Source organism: Eubalaena glacialis, chromosome 15 (genome assembly GCF_028564815.1).
Source record: "Eubalaena glacialis isolate mEubGla1 chromosome 15, mEubGla1.1.hap2.+ XY, whole genome shotgun sequence".
NCBI lineage: Eukaryota > Metazoa > Chordata > Mammalia > Artiodactyla > Balaenidae > Eubalaena > Eubalaena glacialis.
The window spans coordinates 62,394,735-62,415,083 of record NC_083730.1 but is presented as its reverse complement, the minus strand read 5'-3'; the positions used below and the strand labels follow the sequence as shown (position 1 = coordinate 62,415,083).

Sequence of the window (20,349 nt, the reverse complement as noted above, 5' to 3'; positions counted from 1 at the left end):
TTGCTGCACATATTTTCCCCCCCTCTGGCTGCTTTTAAGATTTCCTGGGATTTATCCCAGGGATGCAAGGATTCTTCAACATATGCAAATTAATCAATGTGATACACCATATTAACAAATTGAAGAAGAAAAACCATATGATCATCTGAATAGATGAAGAAAAAGCTTTTGACAAAATTCAACACCCATTTATGATAAAAACTCTCCAGAAAGTGGGCATAGAGGGAACCTACCTCAACATAATAAAGGCCATATACAACAAACCCACAGCAAACATCGTTCTCAATGGTGAAAAACTGAAAGCATTTCCTCTAAGATCAGGAACAAGACAAGGATGTCCACTCTCACCACTATTATTCAACATAGTTTTGGAAGTCCTAGCCATGGCAATCAGAGAAGAAAAAGAAATAAAAGGAATACAAATTGGAAAAGAAGTGAAACTGTCACTGTTTGCAGATGACATGATACTATACATAGAGAATCCTAAAGATGCTACCAGAAAACTACTAGAGCTAATCAGTGGATTTGGTAAAGTTGCAGGATACAAAATTAATGTACAGAAATCTCTTGCATTCCTATACGCTAATGATGAAAAATCTGAAAGAGAAATTAAGGAAACACACCCATTTACCATTGCAACAAAAAGAATAAAATACCTAGGAATAAACCTACCTAGGGAGACAAAAGGCCTGTATGCAGAAAACTATAAGACGCTAATGAAAAAATTAAAGATGATACCAACAGATGGAGAGATATACCATGTTCTTGGATTGGAAGAATCAACATTGTGAAAATGACTCTACTACCCAAAGCAATCTACAGATTCAATGCAATCCCTATCAAACCACCAATGGCATTTTTTTACAGAACTAGAACAAAAAATCTTAAAATTTGTATGGAGACACAAAAGACCCCAAATAGCCAAAGCAGTCTTGAGGGAAAAAAAAGGAGCTGGAGGAATCAGACTCCCTGACTTCAGTCTATACTACAAAGCTACAGTAATCCAGACAGTATGGTACTGGCACAAAAACAGAAATATAGATCAATGAAACAGGATAGAAAGCACAGAGATAAACCCACGCACCTACGGTCAACTAATCTATGACAAAGGAGGCAAGGATATACAATGGATAAAACACAGTCTCTTCAATATGTGGTGCTGGGAAAACTGGACAGCTACCTGTAAAAGAATGAAACTAGAACACTCCCTAACACCACACACAAAAATAAACTCAAAATGGATTAGCTTGTAAGACCGGACACTATAAAATATAAGACCAGACACTATAAAACTCTTAGAGGAAAACACAGGAAGAACACTCTTTGACATAAATCACAGCAAGATCTTTTTTGATCCAACTCCTAGAGTAATGGAAATAAAAACAAAAAGAAACAAATGGGACCTAATGAAACTTCAAAGCTTTTGCACAGCAAAGGAAACCATAAACAAGACGAAAAGACAACCCTCAGAATGGGAGAAAATATTTTTAAACGAATCAACGGACAAAGGATTAATCTCCAAAATATATAAACAGTTCATGCAGCTCAATATTAAAGAACAAACAAATGGGCAATCAAAAAATGGGCAGAAGACCTAAATAGACATTTCTCCAAAGAAGACATACAGATTGCCAAGAAGCACATGAAAAGCTGCTCAACATAATTATTAGAGAAATGCAAATCAAAACTATAATGAGGTATCACCTCACACCAGTTAGAATGGGCATCATCAGAAGATCTACAAACAACAAATGCTGGAGAGGGTGTGGAGAAAAGGGAACCCTCTTGCACTGTTGGTGGGAATGTAAATTGACACAGCCACTATGGAGAACAGTATGGAGGTTCCTTAAAAAACTAAAAATAGAATTACCATATGACCCAGCAATCCCACTACTGGGCATATACCCAGAGAAAGCCATAATTCAAAAAGAGTCATGTACCCCAATGTTCATTGCAGCACTATTTACAATAGCCAGGTCATGGAAGCAACCTAAATGCCCATCGACAGACAAATGGATAAAGAAGATGTGGTACATATATACAATGGAATATTACTCAGCCATAAAAAGGAATGAAATTGGGTCATTTGTAGAGATGTGGATGGACCTAGAGACTTGTCATACAAAGTGAAGTCAGAAAGAGAAAAACAAATATCGTATATTAACACATATATGTGGAACCTAGAAAAATGGTACAGATGAACCGGTTTGCAGGGCAGAAATAGAGACACAGATGTAGAGAACAAACGTATGGACACCAAGGGGGGAAAGTGGTGGGGGTCAGGGGGTGGTGGTGTGATGAATTGGGAGATTGGGATTGACATGTATACACTAATATGTATAAAATGGATAACTAGTAAGAACCTGCTGTATAAAAAAATAAAATTCTAAAATTCAAAAAAAAAAGAAAAAATGGTCATATGTGATATGTAAACAAACAAAAAAAGATTTTCTCTTTGTCATTGGCTTTAAGCAATTTGATTATGATGTACCTTGGTGTAGCTTTCTTCATGTTTCTGGTGTTTGAGGTTTATTAGGTTTCTTGAATCTGTGGGTTTACAATTTCCATCAAGTTTGGAAAATTTTTGCCATTATTTGTGCCTCTCTTTTTCCCCCACTTTTGGGCGACATCAGCAGTTCACTGATACTTTGATCATTTTTGTTCAGTCTTTTCTCTCTGTGTGTTTTATTTTGAATGATTTCTATTGATGTCTTAAGTTCACTCTTCTGCAGTCGAATTTGCTGTGAACCCCCTTTAGAATATTTTTTAAAATCTCAGGCTTTGTAGTTTTCATCTCTTGAAGTTCTACTTGGATTTTAAAAAATATCTTCCATGTTTTTCCTTAAATATGCTAAATCTTTTCTCTGGATTCTTGGTCATCTGGAATAATGTTATAAAATACCTGCTTTAATGTATTTGTCTACTAATTCTATCATCCATGTTATTTCTGGGTTAGTTTCAATTGATTGTTTTTTCTCCTCTTTTTTTGTGTGTCAATTTCCCTGCTTCTTTGTGTGCCTGGTAATTTTGGATTGCATGCCAGACACTGTCAATTTTACTTTCTTGGGTGCGGGATATTTTTGTATCCCTATATTCTTGAGTTTTGTTCTGTGGTGCAGTTAAGCTACTTGGAAACAGTTTGATCCTTTTGGTTATTGCTTCGCTAGGCAGGACTACAGCTGTGTTTAGTCTAGAGATAATTTCCCCACTTGCTGAGGCCAAACCTTTCTGGGTTCTCCATCCAATGGGAATAGGAGCAATATGGCTCCGTGTGAACTCTGAGTATTCTTCCTTCTAATCTTTTTGAGTCGTTCTTTCTTTGGCCTCAACTCCTTTCCATGTTTATCCTGATCAGTACTTAACTGAAGACTTGATTGGGACAGTGCAGATGTTCAGAATTCCTTCTCTATGCATCATCTCATCTCTGCTGCTCTGCCCTGCAAACTCTAGCCACCCTGGCTTTTTTGAACTCTCACTTCAAATAAGGCAACTCTCCTTTCAAATAAGGGAGACCACTGGGTTACACCTGGATTCCCCCTTCCTGTACCCATTATCTGGAAATTCTTTCAAGGCTGTTAGCTGGGGGATCCTAGGGTTCATCTAACTTGTTTCCTGTTCCCTTCATTATTTGATGTCCAGTGTCTTGAGAACCATCTTAAAAAATATTTTTTCCCCCAATTTTTTATTTGTTTCAATTAGGAGGGTAAATCTGGTCTTTGCTACTCTAACTTGTCTGGGATTGGAAGTCCTGGATGGAGTTCTCTAAACCTGACCATTTGTAGGATAGATATGATGGAACTATAAGGAGTCAAGAGCACTGAGGGTGTTGGTAAATCTGGATGAAGTGATGCATCACAGGGCTTAGGTTGTTCTGGGAGAGAAGGTAAGAAGGGGAGGCTCGCCCAGAGAATGGCCTGGAGGGCTTCACAAATTCAAAGAGCAAGGATGGCAGAGATATGGCAAAGAGGAAGCTAGCAGTTGAAGAGGCTGGGGTCAGAATTTGGCAAGTTGAAGATTTCGGAGGTGAGGCCATTCCAGGTGACCAGCTGCAGGCTGTGTCCATCCATCAGCTTGAGTGGAATATGAAGGGCAGCTGTTGAAACTGAGGAAGCATTTGGACTTGGGGGAGGTCCAGAGGGGCCATTTCCTGGGGAGGTGGGGGGAAGAGAGCCTCATGGTAATCAAGGCTACGGGGTAAGTTCCTTTACATATCAATAAAGGTTCCTTAGGGCACAGTAAAAGTGACTAGAGGTAATGTCAGCAGAAGAAGCTGGTAGGAAAAAAGTACAGCAAGACGGAATGGACAGCACATGAGAGGAGTGACCCTGACAGACAGGCTTAGCATCCAGGATAAGATTTACTGTGTCCAGCTGACCAGCCCACAGAAGGAGAGGTCCAGCTGGGGTGGGGGTCCAGGGTGGGATGGCAGGTGGCAGCCAGCCTCCAGATGGCCTCAAGGATTCTCACATCCTGGGATTTGTGCCCTGGTGTATCCCCTCCCACATGGAATAGGGCAGACTTTTGTAACCAATAGGATATTGTGGAAATGACAGGGCATGACTTCCAAGGCCAGGTCATAAAAGACCTCTGCCTTGCTTCCTGGGTCACGGGAGAAGCCGCCACCATGCTGCAAGGACACTTGGGCAGCTTGTGAAGAGGCCCATGTGGAGAGGACTGAGGCCTCCTGCCAATGACCAGCCCCGACTTGCCAGGTGTGTGTGAGCCACCTTGGAAGTGGATCTCCCTGCTCCTGTCAAGTGCTCAGATGACCACAGCCCTGACCCAACACTTGGACAGTCTCTGCATAAGTGACCTTAGAGGCAGAACCATCCAGCAAAGCCACTCCTGAATCTCTGACCCATGGAAACTGCATGAGATAATCAGTGTTTATTGGTTATTTAGTATTTGAATTTTGGGGCAACTGTTATTCAGCAGTAGATAACTGATGCTGATTTTGGTACCCAGAACTGGGATGTCTTAACAAAACCTAAACATATAGGCATGAGTTTGCATCCAGACAGTGAGCAGCTGGTGGGCAGCTCATGCTCGGTGCCAGTCACTGCGGGGTCACCTGGCTGGCTTGGGGCAGCAGCTGGGCCTTCTGAGAGCATCGGGCACAGGATGACCCCTGGGGCCCACCTACCTGGAAACACACAGAGAATGGAATCTGGGAAATGCAGTCCAGTGAGGCCAAGTTGACACATTACAGACACCACAGCACCCGAACTGAAAGCTGTCACAAGGCTGTCCTTGAGCAGGACTGTGTCAGGAAGTCAGGGGGCAGAACATCTGGCTTTCACAGCCATCATAGGACACAACAGTGAGGGGAACCCTGGGTACCGAGAGAAGACAGAGAAGGAACACATAGCCAAGAGGTCGGCCTCTTTTGTTTGCAAAGGGCAGAGACCTTTGCTGTGTCTGGAAGGTGACGGGAATCCCGACCTGCAGGAAGGCCTCATGGGAGGTGAGAAACAGCCACCAGATGTTCCTGCTCTCCTATCACTATTTCTGCTAAGAGCTGAAACCGAGGGAAAGAAAGGTAAAAATCCTAGAGATTCACAAGTCTGGAGGAAACCATTGCTGCCACGTGAGATGGGGTTTGATCATGTAGGGGTGGATGTGAGCTGCATCTGCACACTCAGTCTCAGGTGGCTTCAGGCCCTGCTGAACGGGCTTTTCCCTTCACCCAAGGAGTGAAGACCACCACGACTTTGTCCAAGAGGACTGAGGGTGCCACTTCCATCACGGCCCTGCCTGCACACAAAGTGTGCGGCCGGCCACAGGCATCCGTCCCCATTCCTGTGCCCCGGAGAGGTAGACAGCAAGCACTTTTTTATCTTTTAGGAGCTCGTCCAAGAGAGTGGGGTGGGGATGCTGAGAGGCCACTGTCCACGGCGACCTGGGCAGTGAGGGGCTCGGTCTAGACTCACTGGGCTGCGGCCAGCTCTTCCTGAGCGCGTGGATCGTGTGGTCAGAGTGCAGCAGGGCAGGGAAGGCCTTGGATGCAGGGTCAGCCTCGGTCCCCTTGATGGACAACCTTTGATCTTGTCGTTCTTAGTCACTGAGATCCCCAGAGTGGGCAGGAAGCCCCCCATTTTCCAGAGCGGGTGATGGGCCATCTCCTGTCTCAGGAGGAGGGGCACATCCTAGCCCGAGTGTCATATGACGGATGCGGTGCTGGGGCCACTGCTTCTACCTCCCCCGAGGCCCTGGAGGCCCCTGGCACTGACGAGCCTGGGTGACATTGGACAAGTTATTTAATCTTTTGTCTCCAGCTGTCCGATGGCTCGATGGCTCCATGCTGTCCCCGATCACACTGTTGGGCTGGGGAGGAGGCTCTGCTGCCACTTGGGAAAGCGTCTGCACAGTTTCCAGCACAGAATGGGCGTTCGCCAAAGGTCCGTCCCCACCATCTACTGGCCATCACTTCACACAGCCTGGTGCTCAGTTTAAACTCAGTGTTCGTCCTCGGCCCGGCTTCCTCCTTCTTCAGAGGCCAGGAAAGCCCTCGGGCTGCGGTCTTTCCCTCCTGCAGGAAACGTCTTGTCCAGCTTGGTGTCCTGCTCCAATGCACCCTGATCGTGGGACCCTCTGAAGAGCGTTCTCTCAGCAAGTTTCAGGTTTGAATGCGGCTTGGAGAGGACAGACATGACCCCCGGGCCACTGGCGTCTGGCCCAGAGCTCCCTGTAACGGCCTGCCCGCCGGTCAGAGTTCACCGCCTCTGGCTTCTGGGGCTTGTGCACCAGGGGAGGCTCCCAGGATGGGCCTCGATTTCTCACTGACAAAAGTTCTCTCTCCAGAGTCCCAACTCTACCTGCTCCAGGCCAGCAAACCCGGGCACGATCTCTCTGCCAAAGGCCCAGAGTGACCGGAGCTGCCCCCGCCGGGGTGCCAGGACACTAGGCAGACACCACACTGGTCACGGGTCTTTATTTATTGAGTTGAGAATTCACACAAGGTAGCATCATACAGTAGTAAGTCATTTCCAGGGCTGGATAAAAATGATTGTCACTCACCGTGCTTCACGAAAATTTCTTTTAATGAATAAATAATTTGATGAAATCAAAAATATTTACAATATAAACACATGGAAAAGCTTCAGGTCTGTGAATCTGATCATCGATCTCCGCCTTTCTGAACTGAACGCCTCCCAAGCTTTTCCCTTGGAAACAATACAAATCTGATAGAAACAACAGCTCATACATCTCTTTGTTCGTTATATGTTTATCTGTTAGTCTTGGAAAGCTACATATATTATGCGACATGTTAAAATACAAATTTTAACTAAAATAATATATTATCATAATGCCAGGTAGCATTCTCCACAGAACAAAAATGTACACTCAGTTGTAACAATAACAAAGGTTCACGGGCCACAAAATAATACCCCAAAGGTACAAATTCCTTCATAAGAATATAATTGTGCTCTTCAATTTACCAGCTGTCCACGCTGCTCTACGGAGCTGGTGCCTAGGAGGACAGGGCTGGACCACTGGATGCTGTGGGTAGTTTTCCGTCAGGCAGCGGCACTACTGGGAATCGGGCAGGGCAAGCAGTTTTATAAACACTTTCTTGGGCTCTTAAAAAGAGCCAATTAGGCAAAGCAAAATAAGCATATCGAGAAGTCTTCATCTCATCGGCACAAACACCATGGCACGTCCTGGCTTTGCAGGATGAAAGGTTTGTGTGCAGGGCTGTGTACGCCGTCAGCCAGCATTCAAGTATTCTAGGGCTACCTCATAGCAGAACTTGTATTGATCCTGGAACACAGAAGGGACAAAACGTCAGCGTGGCCATAGCGGGATGCAGTTTCTCTGAAAGCAAGGATGCCAGATTAGGGTTTTAATTGGAAGCAATCAAACTGAGAAGGATGTGAATCAGAAACGAACTGGGAAGTCATGGTCCTGAACCACACACCTATTCGCCATTTGTAGATGTTTCCCACAAGGCCGATGAAAGAGGTATTTTGATATCTATGCTCATTAGAATTGCTGGAAAGTTCTAGACAACTGCAACACATATCTCTGTTTGTCCACACGTATGTGTTCACCTGTTACATCAACATCCTGAGTACAAATTATTGGAAAGCCAAGAGGTGGAAAGAAAGATAATGAGGGCTGGGGACATGCCTTCATGATTTGCTCAGTAAATAAACGCGGCTTCACTCCTGGCCCAGCTTTACCTCCGACTGTCAGTCAGCAGGATTTCCTCCGTTTTATGAGAGTTTATTAAGCACCTCTTAAGTACCAAGTGCCTTGACCTGGTCCCTGACTCTGAGAAGTCCATGTCCAACGAGGAGGATGAGACGGGGACCCAATGGCACTCACGAGGCAGAGCTGAGCAGGGCCCACGAATGCTCCCCAACGTGGGTGCAGTGGAGGAGGGAGCTGAGCTTCTTAAGGAAGATGTGCAGGGGGTGGCAGGTAATAGGGGAGCCTGAGGATGAGCACGTGAGCGGGGGGGCGGTGGTTATGTGTCCTGGTTTGCCCAGGACAGTCCCAATTGATGCCTGTTGTCCTGGCGTCATCGTTACTTGTAGGCCCTTTCACTCTCAGAAGTGTCCCAGTTTGAATGATAAAGTACGTGGTCCTCCTAGCAAGCATCCCAGGTGGAGGCGACAGGATAAGGAAAGGCACAGAGTGGGGACGTCTGATGCCCTCTGGGAGGCACACACCAGTTCTTAATCAGGCAGCGAGCTCATTTCTCTTGAGCACAGAATTCTCAGATCCTGGACCACGGCCTGAGCAAGTCCCGTGTGAGGTCCTGGCCCAGGTGGGGCTTCAGGTGGGAGGGGAGGGCCTTCGGCATCTGGGTTTGTGCCGTGAGCTGACGGATGCTCACCTGGGCGTGGCCTCTGAACCAAACAGAGGGACACGGGGGTTGAGGACGCCTCCATCCGCCCCCTGGCAGCAGCCCAGTCACTCAGCAACTGGCAGGCCCTGCTCCCCCTCAGTCCGAGGGAGGCTTTCACCAGCCGTGTGGTCAGGACCACTGTCTCACATCCAGTAGGATGGCCACGACCAAGAAAATGCATCTCTTACTTTGGGGTTTGCCAGATTAATTAAAAAAAGAAATTTCCTTTTTTTTTGATATGGGCCTAATTAGTCATCGCAATTTTCTTTCTTCACCTACATTTTGTTCTCTAAATGCCCCTCTAAACCAACCTATTTATTTGAAGACAAGGGCCATGGTCTCTCCCTCCATGGATAATACACCATCCTTAGCAAAGAGCCTGGCACACAGCTGGGGGTCAAACATTGGTTGTGTATGTAAATGGTGACAAAAAAAAATGGGTTTAGCAGCTTTTGATTCAACCCATTTAACATTTAAGGCTAGAGACTGGGGAATTCAAGATAGAGCCTCAGCCCTCAGGATCCTACAATCTAGAGGTGAAGACAAAGTAAACAGATCATTCAATACACCGAAGGCGCCATGAGATTGAACATCAATGGCAGTAGCACCTGCCAGCCTAAAATACAAAAGACAGACAAAATCAAGTGCTGGTGAGGTTGTGGAGAAACTGGAACCCTCCTACACTGCTGGTAGGACTGTAACATGGTGCAGCCTCATTGGACGACCATCTGGTGGTCCCTCCGAAGGGTCACCCTACGACCCAGCTATTCCACTCCTAGGAGCACACCTAAGGGCACTAAAAATATGTGACACTAAAACTTTCTGATTCACATTCCAGGATTTATTATTTCAGGATTTGATACTTTCATTTTCAGAATATCTAAAAGAGATCATTTGAATTTCAAAATTCTTATGCTGTCAGCTCACTGGGCTGACGCTGGCTATGGAGTGCTCCAATCACTTCTCTGTTTTTGTGAATCACACAGACAATTCATTTTTTTTTTCATGGAAAACTAAGAGATCAATCCCTTCTTGCAGAAACACGATCAATCCCTTCTTGCAATTAGTTTCAGCGCCGACTATGAACCATCCTCTTAACACAGAAAAATGCACTTAGAGGGCCATGTGGCTGCCGGTCTCAGGTCACAACGCAGGCGAGGAAACCAGGAAACCAGGGATGAATCCCTCGGGTTCATCCTGAGGGATGGCTGTGGTAGGGGCGTCACTGAAAGTGCCCGGTCATAGCCATGACTATGGTTTTCAAAATGAATTCTTTCTCTCATCTTAGCCCTCCTAAGCAAGCTGCCAGCCCCCATAGACTCTGTGATGACTGGTTTCTGAACCAGAAAAATAAGGGGAACGAGCAGAAAGGCCATGAATTGCTGCGTCTCCTCCCCCAAGCACCTCGAGAAATGCCTGAAATCTTCCCACACTGCGAACTGATTACACTTGATCACCAGGTATAGGCCCGTCTTTGGCGGTTTCCCCTCTCAGCGTCCTTGTTTTTGAACAGTATAATTAAGCCCCACGAGCTAGCTCTGTGCTTCAGGGAAGAAAGAACTTTTATGCCTTGGTCCCAGAATCTCCCGATCTGGGTGACATTAGCTGTCACCCGACATCTTTGTGCTGACGTGAACATCTTTGTGCCGGACCGTAACCAGGGCAACAAGCTACTCCTCTCGAAGACCCCTGACCTCACCTTCACTCCAGACCCACCTCTTGTTTCCACAAAAGGGGAGAAAGTGAAGTTTGAAAGGGCATCCAAAGTGAGGTCACGCTTTAAAGGTCCCCGCTCTCGGGGGGGCGGCACGAGGCCACGGTGTCAGTGGGCGGCTGCAGGGGGCTCCCCTGAAAGGCTGGACGGTACCCTTGTCAGCACGGCAGCCTGTGTCTGCAGAATGGGGCCCTACGGTCAGTCTGTCACTTCAAACACCCCACGTCGCCTAAGAAGATTCAAAGAGAAGAGTCGGCACGGCTCACCTGGGGCAAAGCTTCCCTCCCGCGCGCACCTGCTTTTTGAAACTAGCACCAGCTTCAGTTTTGGCTGGATCCTTGCTGATAAATCCTTCAGTCTGGAAAAAAATCCTTCTGACTGACGCGCCTGCCAGGAGGGGAAGTGGTCCTCTTGTGCCAATAATCCTGGGTGGGACCGTTTGGTTCAACGTTCCCAGCGGGTCACACTGGGTGACCAACCATTGTGCCCAGGAGACCCCTGGGAGGCAGCTGCCCGTCTCTGACGATGGATGGGAGGGTCATCACCCTCGTTATAGCTCTGAAAGAGTCTGAAGCACTTCCTCCCTCAAAGTCCATGAACAGTCCGTGCAGCTGGTTCCCTATTCAGACCCGTCAACCTGTAGCCGCCGCCTTCTGGGTCCCAGGGAGCAACTCAGGGTGACGCGGGTCCAGGTACAGAGAAGAAAAGTCTGCTCGCCCAGCAAATGTTTACTGGGCCCTCCTTGGAGCCAGGAGCTCAGCTGGGGCTGGGGGGCGGGGTGGGGGCTCCGCCTCCGGGGGATCAGAGTCTGGGGGCGGCGGGGGCACAGGGCATTCACACAGACTCCTCAGGAGCAGGGAGTGCGACCGCAGGTCAGTGGGCTCAGGGCTGCGAGCCTGGGGGGATGAGTGGCAGGGCCCGGCCCCAGGGGACATGGATGCCACCAGTGTCCCAGAGACGGGCCACATGGCCGGTGGGCGCACAGCTCAGGGACGCGAGTGAGCCTCTCTGACGCCCCCCCAAGGCCTACATCCTCTGCTGCAACACACACACCCACACACACCTACACACACATGCACACCTGCCCACACATGCACACCTACACACACACACCCACATACACCTACATACACAGCCACACCTACACACAGCCAGACACACCCCCCCACACCTACACACAGCCAGACACATGCACACCCGTCCACACGTGCACACCTACACACACACACACACACAAACCTATACACACAGCCCCACATACACACAGCCAGACACAGGCACACACACCCACACATGCACACCTACACACACATACCCCCCCTACACGCACAGCCACACCTACACACAGCCAGACACATGCACACCCACCCACACACGCACACACCCACACACACCTATACACCACACCTACGCCCACATGCCCCGCCTTTCACATAGCCCATCAGTTTCCCGTGAGCTCTCAGGCAGAGGCTTAGGGGGCAGTTTACACACGTGAGTGGGAGAGTCAGTGTGCTGTCCACACTGGGGAGGCTGCAGGGCGGGGGAAAGGCCCTCTGCAGGAGCGCCGGGCCAGCACGTTATTTCAGTGCAGGGAAGAGGGAAGGGGGCCCGGTCTGGGTGGTCACCTCTCCGTCATGGGAGATCCCGGCAGAGGTCTGAGTGGGAGCAGGAGGGATGGAGAGGAAGCTGCTCGACCTCGCCCTGCAGCCCACATGGCAGGACAGGGACGGCCTCTGTATCCTCCTGAGCCGTGTTTCTTGCCCTGCAGCACATCACGCGGGCTCCGACCGCCCTAATCTTCTGGGCCGCGGCCTGGCATCTGTGTTTGCGAAGTGCCCCAGGTGATCTCATATGCAGACGGGCCAAGGGCCTTTCTAGACTAGCTACTAAGTTCCTTAACCTCGGCTGCACATTAGGATCACTTGGGGCGCTGGTACCACTGCTGCTGAAAAGCCAGGCCCACGTCAACTGGATCAGAGTCTCTGGGGGTGGGCCCAGGGCTCAGAACTTTTTAAAGCTCCCATTAAAGAAAAGTCAATTTCATAGAGACAGAAACTAGAATCGCGGTTGCCGGGGGAGGGACAAGTGGGGTGATGCTGGTGAGGGAACAGATCTTCAGTTATAAGAGCAGTAAGTTCTGCGGCTCTAATGTGCAGCACGGTGACTAGAGTTAATGATGTGGAATTGTACCCTTGAAAGTTGCTGACCGTCAATCGTAAGGGTTCTGACCACACACACAGTCAGCTGTGTTAACTCTGTGAGGCCACAGATGTGCTGATTATCGTGATCTTGGTAACCACTCTATAACACGTACGTATGTCACATCAGCACGTTGGCCAAAGCTCCCGCCACCTCCCAGGGGATAATATGTTTCTCTAGGCAAGATCTGTCCCCTAAAGGCTGTTTCTCTGTTAAAAAGGAGCCCTGGGAACTTCAAAAGCCAAATGTGGAAGCAAAGATGGGAGAGGAGTGTTAGTTGAAGCAGCAGGTTTTCCAGCAACTGTACTAGATTCAAAGGGGCTCAGAGTGGGCGACCCCGTCCGCCTCTGACCAGGCCAATAGCGCCAACCTCAGGCTGTACGGTCGCGGCCTGCTCCATACCCCTGCCCCACCCCGCTGGAACCCAGGCCTTTGATGGGGGCTGGAGCCTGGCTGAAGAGGTGGATAACTGAGAAGCTGGCCTGAAAGAGGGGTCAGGAAACAAATCCAGCGGCCCCTGCTGCATCAAAACATCTAGTCTTGGGTTAAAATGATTTTGCTTCCTGGCAGTCCACTGGCTTTCCCCTGGAGCCTCCACACCTAAACATTTGAAGAAATAAATCCATAGGGCCTTCTGGCTCTCCCTGGAGAGTGCCATGCTTCAAAACGCATAGGGAAGTTTCTAACTCAGAAGCAACTTGGAAAAATAATGAGCTGCAAGGGGAGACGAAGACAGGCACACCGACCGCCTTGGAACATTCATCCGGCCCTGGCAGAGAGGGCGTGGCAGCAAAGTTTAGTGTCTGAATGGAAGGGGCCCCCAATGAGCAGACCCAGGGGCACCTGGTGGGGCTCCCCACGCCCACCCGCCTACCTCCTGGGGTGTGCTCCAGGGCATCCTGGCTCCCGCTTCATTCTGCAAAGAGGCAGCTAGGAGGTACCTTTGCAGCTGCTGGTACAACATTTTGTGCTTAGGAGAAACGCAGGTCTTGGATGGCCTTTTATGCCCAATAAAATTATACCAAATTTTATCTCCTTGACTTGAATTAATTAATTCTCTCAGCCAACACACACATGTACGAGTACCAAACTAAACAGAAATTGTACTTACAGGCAAAAACAAACAAGCCAAGGATAAGAGCCCTGATTCAACTCAAGAAGCTTCAAACCCACTGAAAAGCATCGTGACATTTTTTCTCTGGTCACCAGATATTATCCATTATCCCGCCAGCAGGCACTGTGACAAGTTTATCAGACATTTTTCTCAGGAAATTGTAGGACTCTCCTACATTTCTCAGCCACTGAGTTGACCCTAAAACTGGTGCTGACCCTCGGGGTTTTGGGCATCCAAGGATCCTATTTCTCTATCAGAATCACACGTAACTACGGAAACGCCCTGGCTATTATAGGAAAGTGGGCTGGGATCAGAAGCTTCCTTCATGTAAAATCACTCTTGTCCTGTAGTCTGCACCGCGGATTTGGGAAAAGCCACGTTGTTCCTGCCCATAAAAATTGGTGAGTGATGGAAGCTGTAGCCAGAGCCACTGGGGGAAAGGCCTGGAAGGGTCAGTTTCTAATGATCTGCTTAGTTCAGGCTGCAGTGAGAGGGAACTAACATTTTTTAAAAAAATCAAGGTCAGCTTTTTTCAAGTACCAACTGAAGTTTGGAAGCAACACACCCGTCCCTGAATCAGGGCGTTAAATACCGAATGACATCACAATCAGAATATTTTCATTATGCATTTGTTTCCATCCTCTGTCAATCTGCTTACCTGTTCTAAACTCAGGCCACCTCTAACTGCCCGACTGGCCTCTTCTCAGCTGCCCTAAGTCCAGAAGATGGAGAATTCCATGGTGGGGGAACTCTTTAAAATTCAGGATGGGGGGGGCGTCCCGGAGAGTGAGAGAGTTCTCTGACTAGTGAAGTCCGGGCATGGAATGTGAGGGTCAGCCTCCCGGCCCATCCGCGTGACATCTGGGCCGTGGGAAAGGCACTTTCGAGCACCTGTGTATACATGCTGCGCCCCGGAGGCCCCCTCGCCCCCACCCAGCACTCGTTTTCAGGGCCCAGGCCACACCGTGCCCCGTAGACCCCTCCACTCTCAGGGACCAGGTCTTTCTCGCCTGGGCAGCTTCCAAAACACTCTCACACATATGGTCACGTGGGATGATCTCAACAAACCAACACTATCCCTAGTTTACACGACTCAGGCTCAGGGAAGTGGAGCGACGTGCCCAAGGCGACTTCAATAGCCAAGGTACTTTGTCTGAGGTCACTTCACTCCAATGAGCAGAGCTGAGACTAGAGGGCGGGTTTGCAGGGGTATCCCCAGGGCAGGGCAGGGCAGTGCAGGGAAGGGAGCTGCCATGTGGGGGGCAAGATCCTTTTTTCACAGAAACCAACATGGTCATTGCTGATGGTTTCAGAGTCTGCACCTGGCCAAACAGGTGCCCGTTTACCACATTCCCTGGGTAGCACGGTGCTCCTGGGAGCCGGAGCAGCTCGCTGGGCGCAAGGCACGTCAGTGGCGGAAGCAGACGGCCCTGGAGGGTGGCTTTTGCCAAGCAGGGCTCGGATGTGGCCATCACAGGCAGGGGCCGTGGCTGCCTCTTCAGCCTCAGCTTGAATCTCAACTCCTTCTTTAGTCCCTTTATTACATTTACAATTTTAACCCCCTGCTGCAGTGCTGCGCACCCAGGACGCAGGCTTTCCAAGCTCGTCAGTGACCCCGTCGCCCCCGCCCATTCTCCCTGCCTTGGGATCAGGCTTACTGTTTCCTTCCAATCCTTCCTCCACTGACAGAGAAGTATAAAAACCTCATTGAAAAGCTTCCTCCTTTAAGCTCTTCTCCTATTCTTGAGTCTCAGTGGTTGGCATCTCAACAGCTCCGCACAAAAAAGAGATTTCACGAAATACTCTAAGAAAATAATTCCACATCGTCCTTTGTTTCTCCACCTCTTTCATCCTTTCCTCAGATATGGCCACCGTAATTAAATGCAATCGTCTGGATGTCAAACTCCAATTCCCAGCTTTGATAAATATTAGGTGATTAAGCTATTTATAAAATATGTAATTTGAAAATCTGGCATTTCATGTGCTATGATTATTTCTTCTCTGTGAAGATGAAGTGCTTAGCCACGTGGAAGGCGCTGCCAAGAACGGCAATTAATCAGGATGTTCGCTTGTGAGTTTCAACTATTTCCATGTGTCAAATGTGCTGAGCTGAGTCTCCTTGCGAAAAGGCAGAGGAAGGGAGAACGAGGGAGAAAAACCCGCACGAGTGAGGCGACTGCACTGTGAACACGAGTCTCTCCCTCCCAGGGGTCAGCCCGAGCGAGGGGCCGGGTGTCTCACGCTAACCGGGAAAGGGCCCCCCGAGCGGTATGGACGGGGTCCTACCAGCAGGTCCACCATGTTGGGCTTGTTGTTCCTCAGCGTCTTCACGGCGTGGAAGACGTCCACCGTCCTCTGGTGCCGGAGCATCTCACAGACGATGCTGATGGCGCAGAAGGTCCCGCTGCGGCCTCCCCCGTTCCTGTGGGAAGAGGAGCAGAGGCAGGTGGTGGGCCTGGGTCGCTCTCGCACCGCACGGCTCCCACCACCTGTGTACACCTGCTGCCTAAGCCCTCCCGGCTGGGACTCTCCACCTGGGCCCATCCCTCTACTGATGCAAATGGGGCCCAGGGATCACCTGACTGGAGGTGATGGGAAACTGGCACATCCTGCTCTCCCAGCTTCGTCTCTGCCCTGATGATGTAACCTGATATGGCAATTTATCAGTTTTTATGGAAAGGCACCACCCAGGAAATTTTTCAATAAACAAACCACTCGTGTAGCATGTGCAGGAAAACTGTGATGGGTGTGGGTTATGCTCAAAGATGGATTTGGCCCTAAACAATCCATTAGCATGTCATGATTTATCTCTAAAACATAAGGGCTCTTTTTATTTATTTATTTTTATTTTTTTAAAATAAATTTATTTATTTAATTTTATTTTTGGCTGCTTTGGGTCTTCGTTGCTGTGCACAGGCTTCCTCTAGTTGTGGTGAGCGGGGGCTACTCGTCGTTGTGGTGCATGGGCTTCTCATTGCGGTGGCTTCTCTTGTTGCGGAGCACGGGCTCCAGCTGCACAGGCTTCAGTAGGTGTGGCTCGTGGGCTCTAGAGTGCAGCCTCAGTAGTTGTGGCGCACGGGCCTAGTTGCTCCGCGGCATGTGGGATCTTCCCGGACCAGAGCTCGAACCCGTGTCCTCTGCACTGGCAGGTGGATTCTTAACGACTGCGCCACCAGGGAAGCCCAGGGCTCTTTTTAAATAAACTTTTAATTCTGGATTAATTTTAGATGTACAGAATCACTGCAAAAATAGCACAGAGAGTTCCTTGCCTCCCCACCTTCCCCTGATGTGAAGATGTCACATAACCATAGCAGATGGTCAAAACCAGGAAGTTAACGCTGGTATAACACTATTAACTAAACTACAGACCTTAGTCAAGTGTCACCACTTTTTCTGGTCCAGGATCCAGTCCAGGACCCACCTTGCATTTAAGTATCACACCTCCTTAGTCTCTTCCATGTGATCAGTCCTCCGTCTTCCCTTGTCTTTCTTGACCTTGACACTTTCAAAGAGGACTGGTCAGTTATTTTGTAGAGTACGGAACATGGAGTGAGATGTAGAAAACACCCATGGTCCCCTTCCACGATTTGAGAAGTCACCACAAAATACAAATGGTAGAAAGTCCTTCATTTGAGTTCATCTGATGCCTTCTCATCACTGGAAATGAGGTTATGCACTTTGGCAAGAAAGCCACAGAAGGGCTGTTACCTCCTTTGAAGGTTCATGGTGTTGAACTGTCTTATTGCTCATGATGTCGACCTTGGTCACTTTTTTTTTTTGCCTTTTCTACTATATTCTTTTTTTAAAAATTTATTTTATTGAAGTATAGTTGATTTACAATGTTGTATTCTACTATATTCTTTTAAAAATATCTTTATTGGAGTAAAATTGCTTTACAATGGTGTGTTAGTTTCTGCTGTATAACAAAGTGAATCAGCTATAAATATACATACATCCCCATGTCCCCTTCCTCTTGAGCCTCCCTCCCACCCTACCTATCCCACCCCTGGTCGCTTATTAAGACGGTGGGTGTCTGGCAGATTTTTTCACTGTGTAGTTATGTATAATTACCATCATAACTTCTCATAACTTCTCTTTGTAGTTAGTAAGTATCTTAGGAAAGATACTTTGGGATTATGCAAATATCTTGTTTCTCCTCAAAGTTTCACCTGCTGATTTTAGTGTCCATTGGTAGATCCTGTCTGCAACAAGTCACAGTGATATCTGCCTGACTGGTTTTCACTTCCCTCTCTCCTTCTACATTCTACTCTAAAGACAGAGCTGTCTCTCAGCCACCATTTGAAAATTTATTTGCTTATTTATTTCTATTTTATTATTTATTTAAGTCACTTTAGACTTATACATATTAATTTCACTTCTATGAGCTAAAAGAGTATCCATATTTATTTTGTTGCTGAAATTGTTCTGGTTTTGGCCATTAGGAGCTCCATCAGGCTGGTTCCTCCATGTCTTTTCAAGCACTTCCTTACTTTCTAGAACCACAAGATGTTCTAAGCTCATCCTGTATCTTCTTCCCTGCACCAGCTCTGGAATCAACCCCTTTTCCAAGTAGGTAAAGGATCCTTTTTTTAATAAACACAATACCATTATTATTACACCTAAAATAAACACTACAGTTTAATAGAATCAAATTTCTAGACACTGTCCAAATTTCCAAGATTGTTTCAGACATTTTCTTACAGTTAACTTTTTCAAATCCTCATCCAAGCAAAGTCCTCACATTGCATTTGGTTGACATGTCTTGCAAGTTTATTTTAATCTATCGGTTCCTCTTTGCTCTCTTCTTTTTTTCTCTTGGTAATTTATTTGTTGAGGAAATGGGGTCATTTTCCCCTGCAGGGAAAATGACAACCCACATTCTGGGTTGTTCTCATTCACTGCATCTCTGAGAAGCACTTAACACACCAATTTCTAATCCTATGCTTCCTGTTAACTGGGAGTTAGCTCCAGAGCGTCATAAGAATTCAGGATTTTTTTTTTTTGGACAAGGATACTTTATAAATGAACTTTCATTGGGAAGCAGGCACAAGATATCAACCTGTTCCGTGATTTTAAGATTGATCTCTGTGTTCCAATGCCAGCTTGATCATTCCATGATTAAGTTCCTAATCAATTTTTTAGATAAAGTATAACATACCTATAACTAAGTCCACAAATGGTAAATATAGATCTGTTAACTTTTACAAATGCATATGCCATGTAACCACCATTCAGGTCAAGGTACAGACTGCGATCAGCCCCCTGCACCCCCCTCCTCCCAATATTCTTTCCTCATCAACACCATCAATACTCCAAGATAATCTTTGTTCTCACATCTAGCATCATAAGTTTCTTTTGTCTGTTTTTGAATTTTGAATACATGGAATCATACAGTATATACTCTTCTGAGTCTGGCTTATTTCACTTAATATTATCTGTGTGAGAATCACCCATATTGTATCAGTGGTTTGTTCTCTTACATTGCTGAGAACAATTCCACTGAATGGATATACTACTGTATAATTATACTACTGTATAATTTCTTTATCTAGGAGCTGACAAATGTTTGGGATGTTTGCAGTTTTCCATATTATAAGTATACCTGCTATAAGCATGTTTCCTATTGCATATATGACTCATTTCTGTAGTCACAGACCTCAGAGGAGAAGAGCTCAGAGGATACATTTATATTGAGCTTTAGTAGATGCTGTTAACCAGCTCCAAAATGGTTGTACATATTTACTTCCTACCAGCAGTGTTTGGGAGTCCAATTGCTCCACAGCTTCCCAACACTTAGAATCATTTATTCGCTTAACGTTTAAATTTTAGCCATTCTGGTGAGCATGCAGGGACATCCGATTTTAATGTATTTTAATGTGTATTTTCCTGAAAACTAATGATGCGTTTTCTATGCTTATTGGCTATTTGGATATTCTTTTTTAAAAAATGAAGTTCTTATCAAGTGTTCTGCCCAAACAATTGGAGTGTCTATCCTTTTCCTATTGACTTGCAGTAGTTCTTAGGCATTCTGGCTATGGCTCCTTTGTCAGATGTATGTAGCGCAGAACTCTTTGTCCTGTCTTGTGTTTTCACTCTCACTGGGGTCTTTGGATGGACAAGAGTGCTTAGCTTTAATGAAATCCAGTTTACCAATGTTTTCCTTTATGGATACTGTCCTGTGTAACACATCTCTGGTTACCCCATGGTCTTGAAGATTTTCTCTAGAAGCTTCATTGTTTTCCTTTTCACGTGTTGGTCTACAATCCACCTGGAGATGCTTTGTGTGTGTAGCAATGAGAAGGGACACCACTGCCCTGCAGTAGGTGTGTGCTGTGGGACCTTGTTGTGAATCAGGAGACCCCGAGGTGTGGCTCCGTCCCTGGACTTTCTCTTCTGCTCCCTTAGTTTGTGTTCTCTCTTTGCACTGACACCTCACTGCTTTTCCCCCATCGGCTTTTCACCTAACGC

General features: G+C 47.3%; 1 protein-coding gene across 2 annotated transcripts in view; it reads right to left on the bottom strand.

Moving 5' to 3' along the window:
* Window positions 1-7,022: 7,022 nt before the first annotated feature.
* The window catches only part of PTPRM (protein tyrosine phosphatase receptor type M), a 761,903-nt gene continuing 748,576 nt past the window's right edge, over window positions 7,023-20,349 (bottom strand). For both annotated transcript variants that reach the window (XM_061169712.1, XM_061169711.1), the window contains 2 exons: window positions 16,168-16,303; window positions 7,023-7,761 (listed from right to left, as the gene is read on the bottom strand). In XM_061169712.1, the coding sequence (XP_061025695.1) occupies window positions 7,708-7,761; window positions 16,168-16,303 (190 nt within the window). In that variant the 3' untranslated portion in view covers window positions 7,023-7,707. The remainder of the gene's footprint in view (window positions 7,762-16,167; window positions 16,304-20,349) is intronic.